The 12,366-nt window shown below is 55.0% G+C and overlaps 1 protein-coding gene across 8 annotated transcripts in view; it reads left to right on the top strand.

Moving 5' to 3' along the window:
• The window catches only part of NFASC (neurofascin), a 72,234-nt gene that overhangs the window by 34,496 nt on the left and 25,372 nt on the right, over window positions 1–12,366 (top strand). For 5 of the 8 annotated variants that reach the window (XM_077771954.1, XM_077771959.1, XM_077771957.1 and 2 more), the window contains 6 exons: window positions 1,209–1,431; window positions 3,373–3,488; window positions 5,108–5,312; window positions 6,486–6,608; window positions 7,595–7,768; window positions 9,907–9,921. In XM_077771954.1, coding sequence (XP_077628080.1) covers window positions 1,209–1,431; window positions 3,373–3,488; window positions 5,108–5,312; window positions 6,486–6,608; window positions 7,595–7,768; window positions 9,907–9,921 — 856 coding nt within the window. The remainder of the gene's footprint in view (window positions 1–1,208; window positions 1,432–3,372; window positions 3,489–5,107; window positions 5,313–6,485; window positions 6,609–7,594; window positions 7,769–9,906; window positions 9,922–12,366) is intronic. The other 3 variants (XM_077771958.1, XM_077771960.1, XM_077771961.1) reach the window with 3 other exon arrangements.

Genomic DNA, 12,366 nt, shown 5'->3' with positions numbered 1-12,366 from the left:
GGCCACTGTCTGCACCGGACATCCAGAAACCAGACAGGACATGTCCAAGAGCAAGATTTAAGGCAGGAGGCAGAAGCAGGGGTGACCAAGAAACACAGACAGCTCGCCAGGCAAAATCAGAGAGAGTGACAGCAAAAATAAAATGGACTACCCTAGAAGAAGGAGGGGCTTATGTTGAACCCTAGAAGAGATTTGTGTACCTAGTTTTGGTGTGTTCTGGGGCCCTTCCGTTGGAGCTGGCTGGGGTAGAGGGGAGACCAACATCCAAGGTTGTTTCAGTGCAGGCTTCCTTTCAGTCCAGGAATGAACTAGATGACATAAAAGCTTCCCTCCAGGCCAAAGGTTGAAAAAATAAATAAATAAATCCCATCTTCATCTTGGCTCACTGACTATATTCTCCAAACCATAACTGGGATACGTGGTCTCCAAACGACTTTTTTCCAAACCACTTCCAAGTCTGAGAGGTGCGCGTTCAGCCATTGAAATATGAACATGTCTGTGCTGTCACCCTGAGTAACAGAAGCAGGGAGTACAGCGTTGGGGATCATGGCCATCCCCATCTTTCGGAGGGCTCGGCCTCACAGCAGCCCTGGCGGCCGGGCTGAGCCCAGATTCGAGACTCTGGGGCTCATCTGCAGGACCTTGCAAGGACTGGCTCCTAGTCTACAGCTCTGTAGCATGGGCTCCCAGGGGACTGCTTCCTGGACCGCACCCTTAGGAAACAAAGAACAGTGCTGCACCCACCACAGTGCTGGGAGGGACAGGATGGGCACGCATGGCTTTGGTAGAACCTAAGTCAGTTCCGGAATTTTGAGTTCATTGGCAGCGGGCACGCTGTGGCTAACTCACAACTCATCCCTCTCCAACTTTAGAGAATATCATGTTGTTTTCTTGTTTTGTTCTCACTGGTCTGTCAACAGGAGGGTCCTGTTGAAGATAAAACTTTGGCTCCCTGTGCACTTGCAGATGTCAGTGGCTCTGGGAGTCAGAGTGACTCGATCCTGGGTGTGATATCACAGAAAGTCTACATGCCACAGAATTCGTAGGACTCTGGCTTTGGGGGACTCAGTGTGGGGGTGGCACGCTCTCCCGGTGCTGCGAGGGACCCTTTGCTGTGCAGATTGGGGCAGAGTGCCTGGCACAGAAGGAGAGTGCAGGCTGTGTGTGGGTCTGGGCTCCACCCTTGCCTTCAATCTCTCCCTGCTCAGCCCATGAACGCCACCTCCGCCTTTGGCCCCAACCTGCGCTACATCGTCAAGTGGCGGCGGAGAGAAACCCGAGAGACATGGAACAATGTCACAGTGTGGGGCTCCCGCCACGTGGTGGGCCAGACGCCTGTCTACGTTCCCTATGAGATCCGGGTCCAGGCTGAAAATGACTTTGGGAAGGGCCCGGAGCCAGAGACTGTCATCGGCTATTCCGGGGAAGATTGTGAGTACCCTTCTCATCCCCTAGCAAGGACCCTCCCAGCCAGGCTGCTCAAGGCCAGCCTCACAGACCAGGAACCTCAGGGTGGGTTGTGGGCCTTCCAAGAATACCCTGGAATACCCTGGGAGGACAGTAGGTTCCCAGGAAAGAGAACTCCCCTGTGGTGATGTCAGGAGCAGAAATGTCATCACACAAATGCTAGCTAGAATTCCTGAACATCATCACCTGGTCCAATGCTCCCATCTTATGGATGTGAACACTGAGGCCTTGCAAGGGAAAAACCTTGCTGATAGTACACAATAGCAATCGTCAAGCCTAAAAATAGAAACCAGGCCTTCTAATCTACCTTACTGCCAAGCCTTGCTAGTGCCAAGACTTCAGGACTCTCCCTCCCAAAGAGCCATAATTAGACTCCTCCACAGGAAGCAGGGCCACAGGCCAGACTCCTTCTTGACCCCCCAGGGCAGACCTCAAGAAATGGAGAAGGTCTCCAGAGCCCTCAGTCTGGAATGAAGCAGACCAGCTACCTGCTGGCATCCTCAATGTTGCTCTTAACCTTAGGAATTGGCTTACAAAGAGAAGTGAATCAACAAGATTCTGGGCATGTACATGGAAGTATATGCTGGCTTTTAAGACAGTAGTGGCCTCCTTGTCCACAGCACATCAGTTCAGTAGGCTGTGGAGCAGAGCAGGGGGGTCAAAGTGATCCATGCCCTGGTGGGTCTGCGTCTGATCCAAGAAAAGATCATGTAGGTGGACAGGGTGACCAGAAAGATAGGAAGAGGAGAGTCTTGGGGAGTTGCAAGGGCCAATACTGGGCTCAAGAGTAGGGCCAGTGTTGTGTGTCCTGGTCAGATGGAAGGAAGTGAGGGTTGGGCCCTGTGTCCCACTTTCCTGGACCCACTTGGGAATACGTGGAGGGTATCAGCAGATTCTGTCCATCCTGCTCCTCGTCTCTACGGTGGCAGACACTTCCAGACAGGAGACTGGCAGGAACTACTGGCTGGTGAGTATGGAACGAGCAGTGTCTAGTTGTGAACTTCATGGACCTGCCCACGGTTTCCATTGCACCTGCCCACCCCTGAGGTCTGTGCTCTGCTGGACCAGGTGGGTGGGGCAGAACAGCGTTGGCAGCAGGCAGAGAATGGAGGCAGTCACGGGGGAGGGGTCTTCCTCTTCAGGTAGGCAAGGGTCAGAATCCCCTCCTGAACTAGGTTAGGGCATCTTCGTCTATGGGTGAGGTCTCCTGCAGGGTCCTGGTAGGAAACGAATGCCACTCAAAGGGGACTGTCTCTAATGTGAGGACAGGGTTTGAGGGAGGGCTGCAAGGTATCAGGAACCACCTTGCCCGCTGGGCTAGCAACAACAGGGCCCCAGTATAACACTCTGAGCCTTGGAGTGGCAGGGGACAGGTGAGTCCCCACAACCAGAGCTACCCTTGGGTAGAAAAGTACAACACTGTCAACCTGAGCCCCGCAGAGAGGCAGCCAGGGGACTAGGTACCCACCCTCCCTGTCTGCCTGCCTTGGGGTGTCCTGTTGAGCTCTCCTATTGGGCAAACCCTTCCGGAAGCCTGGGGACAGGGGGACCAGCTGACACAGTCCAGAGAGGGCAACCTGCTGGGACACAGAGCAGGGAGGGGAAGGGTGGCACATGGGATGAAAGGGCAAACGGGGGTACCCAGCATGTGAGGGTAGCAAACAATTGCCCTCTAACCATCTAGGCAGACCCCTCCTAACCAGATGGCCACCTTTTTGCCCTGGCCTTTCCCCCACTCCCCCAAGTTCAAGCTCATGGAGTAGTCGTAGCCCCTGCCCTCATGGAGTACCCAGTGTCCAGAGCGGGGTGGAGGCACAGGCCAGCAGAGAACAAGTCCAAGGGGACCCTAGATTCCAGGGCCCAGCCCTGCTTGTATAACCAGCCCTCTGTCCCAACACATTGCAGATCCCAGGGCTGCGCCTACTGATGTTAAAATCCGAGTCCTGAACAGCACAGCCATCAGCCTTCAATGGAACCGCGTCTACCCGGACACGGTGCAGGGCCAACTCAGAGAGTATCGAGTGAGGAAACCCGCTCTCAGCCCGCCTAACCACCCAGCTTGCTAACCAGGGCAAGGGGGTAGCAGACACAGGCCATGAGATCCGCAGAAGGGGTCCTAGGGATAGTTATTCAATCCAGAGTGGATTCAAGAAGATGATGTCTAGTGTTAGCTGTTCAAAAATATATTCAGGAAACAATTACTGCGTGTGTCCGGGTTCTGCTCAGCAGAAAGTCACATAAAGGGTGGTGGGTCGGGGTGGGCCCTGCGTAGCACATTATGCTTGTCATACATGTGTGAGCAGGCACACATGTATCTTAGGAGTAGTGTCGAGGCACCCCCGAGCTACACTCCTCCCCTCCCCTGATGGCCCCCGCTAGGCTGCTTGCCTCACCCAGTCTGCCTTCATGAAACCTCAGCTAACAGGCAGAGCCACCAAAAGGGGTACAGACCTTCCCTGTTGTCACAGCCAACTCTGGATTATCCAGCATATGGATTATGAAGGTCCTTGGCTTTTCCTGGTCTCCCTGCCTGTGAGCAGTTTCTGCTCGCATGCCTCTCCTCCTTGAAAGGGTGAGCTGCGGTGCGGAAAAGGGAGAGAAGACCCAGGCTCTCCCTTACTTTATTTAAAAGTGGCCTGGGAAGTGAAGGAGGCTGTTGGCATGGGACCATGCACGTTCTGTGACTTTGAGGTCATTGAGAGTTGGCTGATGGACAGTTGGGAGCAGAATGGAGGGAATCAGTCTCTTTTGCAGACATGAATTTGGAAGGTGAGAGGATATATACACTTGAATGAGCTCTTTCCCAGCACTTGACTTGTCCCCTTAACCTACTTGCCTGGAGGTTTCCTTGGCTAAAGCTTCCATTGGTTCCCTTTCTTAAGTATGGATTTCCTCCTTTGCCATTGGAGGCCCGGGTGACGCTGGTGTGGCAGCCTGACCTGGGCCTTCTTACCTACTGCTAACCATTCCTTGTGTCCCAAACTCTCTCGACTCTACTTACAACACTACCACCTTTCTGAAGGCCGTCCCATCCAAGCTCTTAACAGCCTGGCGTCCACTGACTTGGACACGTGTCTATCCCCATTCTAAAGGTCTTCAAACAGTATTTAAAGAAACCATTTGACTTCAAAGGATTAAATCAACTCTCATATTCAGACTTTGGGGGGTAACCTGTTACTTTTCAACTCCTGCCTACTGCCGATCTAAACCATACTAATCCAACTCAAGGTGATGTGGTCTTTGAGCACAGAAGAGAGCTTTCCATGCCGGGACCCTTGGCTCATATCTGTGGTTCTGGCACGGACTCCCTGAGCAACTTGTTCTCAGCTTGGAAATAAGTCTCCCGATGGAGGAGTTCCATCAGTAACTTTGGCCAACTTGCCTAACCCAGAGAGGCGATGTGGCTCAGAAAATGATTGAACCCGAAACACCCATTTCTTGTTTGGCGTCAACTCCTACTTGCTAGTGGCTAATCAACAGGGCTTCTAAGTCCACTCCCCTGGCCCTAGGGGGGACTGATGAGGGCATTCGGGATTCGGAGCCCGTGGCAAGCAAAGGGAAGACCGGTCACTACCACCGGCACTAACAACTAACCCACTCCACCTGACCGTCCCCTCACCGGCCTGCCTCTGTCCCGAAGGCCTACTTCTGGAGGGAGAGCAGCTTGCTGAAGAACTTGTGGGTGTCTCAGAAGAGGCAGCAAGCCAGCTTCCCTGGTGACCGCCTCCGTGGCGTGGTATCCCGCCTCTTCCCCTACAGTAACTACAAGCTGGAGATGGTTGTGGTCAATGGCAGAGGCGATGGGCCTCGCAGTGAAACCAAGGAGTTCACCACCCCAGAAGGAGGTAGGTGTGACCCGCAGCTCTTCAGGGTGGGGCAGGACCAGGGTAGCACGTGCAGGTGGGCCTGGAGCAGCCCCCGCGGGACTTGGCCAGACAGCACAAGGGGCCAACCGCACGACTCCGAAGAGCTGATGTCCCACGAGCCGAGCAGCTCCTGCCGTTCCCAGAGCACTGCACACCTCCAGGTGGCCTGCCCTGACAGGACGTTGAGTCTCAAGAGAAGACCTGTGCCGTCTGCTGACAGCATTCCAGATGGGCTGGCAGACTGACACCCCCCAAGGGCGCTGGGGGAGCCCTGGCTACCCCCACCTCAAAGGCCGAAGCACTGTCACTCCGACCACTGGAAGCACCCGGGACCTTCAGAGTTCTCTCAGCACCGAAAATCCAGAAGCTTCCATCCGGACAGCTGGCCTGTGTGTGCAGTGGCCCCGCAGAGGGCGCCCTGCCTGCAGCTCTGACGCTGGATCACTGTCCACCTGCTCCTCGGAGGCAGACACCTGCGAAGCTTATCCACTGGGCCTTTGCTCTGCCCTCTTCTGTTTCTCCCCCCTCCCTCCCTTCTTTGCTCTTTTTCCACCATTTTTCTTCTCTTCTTCCTTCTCCATTCTTCTCTCTCGTTTTCTTTATTCCTAACTGTTCCAGCCCCTCATATTCTCTTGATTTTCGGCCTCTCCCCGTCGCTCCTGGTGCCCTGCCTGTGGGTCCCATCTTGGGTTTCTCTCTCCTCACCCCTGAACCCCACATGCCCAGCTCAGTGGAGCCTGGGCCTGCTGCTGGGACTCAGCGGTGAGCATCCTTATCTGAAGAGTAGGAACCGCGGCCTCTGTGCCAGACAGAGCCGTGGTTGGTCCCCCGCCAGCTCGGAGGTATCTTTGCAGGAGCAGAGCCTAACGTGTGCTGAATCCACAGTAGTTGTTAAAGGAAAACTCAACTGACTTCTTCCCCATTTAAATGGAGTCTGAGCCATGCTTGTCCTAAACTGGGGGCAGCAGCATCCCAGATGGGGCGGTGGGCTCTGGCCCCCTCGTGGTCCCAGTGGGTTCCAGCGTGGCAGCTCTGTAGCATGGGGGCTGCCCAGAGGCCAACACCTTCATGCTTGTGCTTTGTTTTTGTGTGTTTCCTCATCCTGCCTCTCCCCTCCCCTTCATCTCCCCCGCCCTCTCCTCCTTCCCCAAGTACCCAGTGCCCCCAGGCGTTTCCGAGTCCGACAGCCCAACCTGGAGACAATCAACCTGGAATGGGATCATCCAGAACACCCCAATGGGATCCTGATCGGATACACTCTCAAATATGTGGCCTGTACGTTCTTTTTTTTAACCTGGGAGTCAGAAACCCCATTCTCGCCAACCCACTGAGGAATCGAGGCAAAAAGCCTATGGGTGCAAAGGGCACTGCAGAGGGATGGGGGTGCCTGGGAGAAGTTCCCCGTGGGATTAGGAGAGGCAGGTGAGACAAAGGGAAGTCCTGGTCTCATTCAACCGTGGCCCCTCAGGGATCTTAGAGTCTCCAATACCTACCAGAAAGGCTAGGAGAGACAGTTTTGTACCTCATCCGATGGGGCAGACTACATGCAAGGGATCCACACAACACTTGGGGACACCAAACAAGGTGTCATTTATGGTACGGCAGCTGTATATAGAGTGACTCCATCAAGAGCCTGAGTAAGGAAGACCTCGCCTTAAGAGCTCAGTGTCATTATGCAAGGACAGGGGTGTCATTACACTTGAAAAGCTGTAAGCCTTCTAAAGTAGGTGATGTTGTACCTCATTGGGAAGTTCAGAGGGCCAGGGGTTGTGTTGTTGACAATTTTAATAGCCAACTGTGTGCTTCTATGCTACTCTGAATCGATCTCTGGACCTGACCGTCCCTCTTTGAGGTATATTGAATAGGCTTTTTACAAAGGAGGCATTAATGATCAAAAGCTCTAGTGCTTGTGCCCTAGTTCTGTTTGAAAGGAAGAAAGGAACTCAAGTTTTGTCCTTGTTGAAAAGGCCTGGGGATTATAAACTAAATCTTTCAGCATCAGCCACATAACTTTGCAGTGAGCTGGAGATCATGGGATCAGTGAAAAAGCATTAACCCTGGTGTAGTTATCAGAGAGCCACAGAGTTCTCTGCCCTTGAACCCAAATCCCCTGTCCCCCAGGTCATCAAGGTTCCCGGGCAGGTTCCACATATGCCCTTTCCAGCAGAGTCGGGAAGGCTTTCTCCTTCCAGCTGCAGATTATATAACCCACCACGGTCAATGTTGCAGAAGCTCAATTCCGTTTACCTATCTCTCCCCAGTTAATGGAACCAAATTAGGAAAGCAGATAGTGGAAAACTTCTCTCCCAACCAGACCAAGTTCACGATGCAAAGAGCAGACCCCGTGTCGCGCTACCGCTTTACCCTCAGTGCCAGGACGCAGGTGGGCTCTGGGGAAGCAGTCACAGAGGAGTCACCAGCACCCCCGAATGAAGGTAGGTACATTGCGGCAGCCTTGGGGATGAAAGGTCCCCGCTAATTCAGATGCCTAGAGAAACACCCTGACCTGGCCGTCTGGCTGGCCGACCTCCCGAGGTGGAAAGAAAACAAGGCTCTCCAGCCCCCCAGTAGGATACAAGAGAGCCCATCTCATGTACTGAGAGGTAGGTGCTGGCGATGTATCTGGAAAACTCAGATCTTCTTAGATGGTTGCAGTCAGATGATCCCAACTTTGCCTTGACTTTCTCAGCTTCTTAACATCTATCATCTTTCCTTTTCCCGGGGGATCAGGAAGAGAGCCTGAGTCCATAGTGGACATGAGATGAGGAAAAACACGTGCAAGTAAACACGCTAATGAACCTCAGAGAACGGTGAAAGTGTTGCCCATTGAGAGGGGCAGCAGTGTCACTGAAAGTGCCCCGGGAAGGCTCTGGGACACACCTTCTCCCAAGGGCACGCATGTGGAGCCAAGGAGGGAGGGGAAGCAGCCTTTACTGAAGCTACGTTCCAGGATCATGAGCAGAGCAGGAGGCGTAGTCTGAGCTGAGTGAGTTGTCAGGCTGTGGGGAGCGTGGGGGACATGGGGAGGCAGCCACTGGCCAGGCCAGCTTCCTGAAGGGCTGATGCTCTCAGCTCCTGGCTCCTGGCGTCTTCCAGCCGCAGAGTGCGCCTGCCCGAGACGTCCACTAGAGGGGGCTCCAGGCCCACCTGTACACATGCCGGCTCCTGGAACCTCAGGGATGCCAGGGTGCAGAAACCTCGATGTTGGCAGACCCCCTACAGAAAGAGGGGACCCCCTGCCTCTCCAGAGGTGCAGTGGAGAATTCAACAGCCATTTCCTGAGCACATGCAACATGAGATGCGAGACACTGCCAAAAACCAGGGCTACCGCCTAGAAGGGGTGACAGCCACAAGGATATCTAATTGCTTAGCTCTTAGCTCAGCTTCACAGCGGCCCTGCACTCCTCCCAGCCCCGCCCCCAGGCCAGCAGGCCGGCGCTGAGGCAAGCCGAGAGGGGACAGACTGGAGAAAGGCTGACAATCCTTCCTGTGTCCCCCTCTGGTCTTGTAAACCAGGAGTGAGCCACCCAATGAGTCCCCCTCCTAGTGTGTTCACCAAAGCCTCTGGGCACTCAGGCAGTTTATTAGGGCTGGGGGGCTTTGGGCAAATGGCCCATGTATTCCTCTTACCAAAGGCCTGGCCAGACAGAGGATAGTGCACTTTCCTGATTACTTAATTCTATAAGGAGAGACATAAAGAGAGCCTCTTGTAACCTCCCCATCTCCAGCCCAATACAGAACCTCAGATAAACAAAGCCCCATTGTCCAGCCCTAGTGACCATCACAGGATAAGTTCTGCAGCCTCAGGGGACACGATGACAAAGAGAGACTTTCTTCTCAATGTAGGGACTTGCAGTAAATTCAGGAATTCCTTTTAGGGCTCTCAACCCACACTTGGGTTTCTTATTTCATAAAATACAGCTGTTGGGAAAAACTAGAGCAGCAGACCCTCAGGACAGGGGCAGGGCCTCAGGGCCACGATCTGTGACAGCTCCCTGGCCTTCCAAGTCTGAGATGGTGTGGGGGAGGGTTCGTGAAATATGCTCACCCCTCCTCCATCCACCCTAACGCTATACACCGTCTTCTCCCAAAGATGCAGGAACCATCCTTTCAACCTGCAGTTGAGGGCCTCTTATGCCACCTACACCTTATGCCTTCAATCCTTGGCATCATGGAGGGTCACCCTGCTCAGAAATATCAGCTCAGCCAGGGAAAAGGATGCACCCTTGAGGAAAGAGCTGGGGACAAAGCCCTCTAGACGGTCCCTACTGCCACCTCCTGGATGGTAGTCTGGGAGTGGAGGTGGAATCAGAGTGCATTAGAAAGATCTCCAAGATCCAGGTGGAAATTTTCTGGAGGCACATACCAGACCCCAGTGGAGTTGAGCATGAGCCCAGGACACCAGCTGGCATCCTCAGGGCAGCAGCCAGCACCTGGCCACACTGTCTGGGTCAGACTTGAGCCAGACGCTCCTCTGCTTGCTTGCCCTGTGGTTTCACCTGTGCTCTGTTTTGTCTTCCCTCTCTCATCCTTTCTCCCTCTCTCTGGCCATCTCGGGCGCTGTGTTCTGAAGCTACTCCAACCGCAGGTACTGTACCAGCAGCAGAGGTAACGGGCATGGCACGGGACGGTGCAGGCGAAGCCCAGCCCAGCCAGGGTGGAGAAGGAGGGAGAGGCTCGGGAGGAAAGCATGCCCTACACTCACCCTTTCAGTGGCTGGGCCGCCAGACTGTCACGGAGGATGTGTGTGGAGGATGGGTCAGAGGAGGTCCAACACCTCCTCTTCCCATCACTTACTCGTGGCTTCCTGGGATGGCTTAGGAAGGGCCCCCCACACACGGGCTCCAGACCTAGTCTCTGCACCGGCGGGTCTCTTAGAAGCTAAGTGATTACTTCCCCTGACCCACCTGGGCCCTTGCCTAGGCTTGACATCTCAGAACGCAGAGAGAGGGTCCACGGTCCTTGGGTGGCCAGCTGTGGCCCTCGAAGGAATGCTGTACCATGAATGCCAGCAGCTGGCTCCCGTTTTCTGGCCAGGCTGCCATGCCCTGAAAGGGTGACCTACGGGCGAGCACGCTGTGCATGCTGACCACGCATGCTGCATGGGGGCCCGGCACCAGCTCTGCCATCTACCATGGGTTCTGGTCAGTGACAGCGAGCAAGTTTTCCTTGGATACGGCCAGGTGCTCCAGGACCCGGCGTCTCAGTGGGCACCACGGGCTGACTGTTTCCTGGCCCCTTAGAAACCTGGCTTCTCAGAGTCGACAGCACTAAGAACAGCCTCCACTCTCGGGGTCTGGGAGGTCAGTGCACAGCAGAAGGGAGGAGCGGGAAGGCAGGGCCCAGCTTAGAAAATGAGCCGCTAACCACATTGCCCCTCCCGAGCCCTCACGGTGTGAGTTCGAGGACACCAAGGGGCATGTCACCACCCCAGAAGGACTCCCCTCGAGCTGGAGAAGCTAGGCAGGGGACCCCAAGGCTAGCTTGGACAAGGCTGAGGACAGAAGCTGAGGACACAGCTCACCCTGGCGGAGCAAAGGCTGTGGGGCAGGGGGTCACTAGAGCCTCCTTAAGCTCTAGGGAGGGGGAGGAGGGAGGAGGACGGAAGCAGGTGAGGAGTCTGAGGGTCGGCTTATGAAGAGGATTCCTGGGTTTGCTTTCCTCCCCACCTTCACTCGTTTATCCCCCACCACCATTTTAGGTTGATTCTAATTCTGTTGCACACCCGCTTCCTTCCGTTTGTGTTGGTTTTACCAGATCTGTGGGCGGCGTGCAGCCATCATCCTACCCCCTCCAGGCCCCTTTACCTCCCTCCCCATCATCAGCCAGGCTGGTGGGTCCCAGGGCCTCCGCACGAGGTCGGAACTCCTCTGCTGGCATAGGAGGCAGAGAGAGGTCCTGGGCCGAGGGACCGTGGAGAGGGCCATCCTTGTACGCTGGGCGTTGTCCTGACTTTCTGACTCACCTTTGCACAAGGGTGTCTTCTGGAAGTGTTCTAGCAGGTGCTCAGGGTGGCCTAGCAGACTTAGCGAACATAGAAGGAGAGATCCAGGGCGCCGAGAGAATTAGCTTGAAGCTCATTGGCCAAAGCTCCCAGCGCCCCTGTCTGGCACCCTGGGACCCAAGGCAGGCGGGTCTGGTAGCATGGGGTCTGCCTTGCTCGGCGAGCACCCGTGCCAGTCTGGACTGCCCCTCTCACGAGTGGCTCATGCGAGGGACAGTGATCGTTCCAAACCGCCCCACTCTGCCTCCCTTTTAGAAAAGATCCAAGCCCACCGTGGTGGGCACAATGAGCTCAGGGGCTCTGTCCCTCTGTCAAATGTGTTTTCTGGGCTCCAGCCTCCACGGGATATGCTGGTAGAGGCACGTTGCTCTTCTTTGTAAATGAGACGTGCTGGTGGCATCAGCTGTTCTCAGCTTTAATCCGTAAGAACCTTCTGCACCATCTGCAGGTGCCAAGCAATGGAGCCCAGGTTCCACATTTTTGACTCGGGTCTGTTGTCCAGCCCACAGCTCCCTTCCCTCTCGTCTTCCCCAAACCTGGGTGTGTGGTTTTTGTTTGTTTGTTTGTTTTACGCCAGACTGCTCTGTTCCTATCTTACCCCCTGAAAATTACCCCTCTCGTGCACCCATGCCTGCAGTCTCTAAGGATTGCCGTCTATCTGCCCTGGCTATCTGTGATCTGGCCGGGGTAGCCCATGCACCATGTGGACGTTTTTGGACTGAACCTTCCACCATGGAATGTCTGGAAACTGCTGCCCTCGTCTGTGACTCAGATCTGCAAATGTTTGCTGGGCAGCCCCATGGCAGGCTCTGCTCTCAGAAAGATAGTAAGATTAGGCCTCTCTCACTTTTCTTATCTCTTACTGGTGTTGCCCCACACTCTGGTGAAAAACCCCCAGCCACGGCCGGGGTACCTTCCGTTGTGCAGTAGGTAACCTGCGAGGCTGACACAGCCTTTGGGTCGGGGTCCTGTGCCTCCAGCTCTAGGTCCTCCCTGGACGCGCCCGCCCCGCCCCCGCCTACCCCCCGC

This window comes from Crocuta crocuta, unplaced genomic scaffold, assembly GCF_008692635.1.
Source record: "Crocuta crocuta isolate KB4526 unplaced genomic scaffold, BGI_CrCroc_1.0 scaffold318, whole genome shotgun sequence".
Taxonomy (NCBI): domain Eukaryota; kingdom Metazoa; phylum Chordata; class Mammalia; order Carnivora; family Hyaenidae; genus Crocuta; species Crocuta crocuta.
The sequence above is the reverse complement of the archived record's forward strand: the minus strand, read 5'-3'. Positions and strand labels throughout refer to the sequence as shown.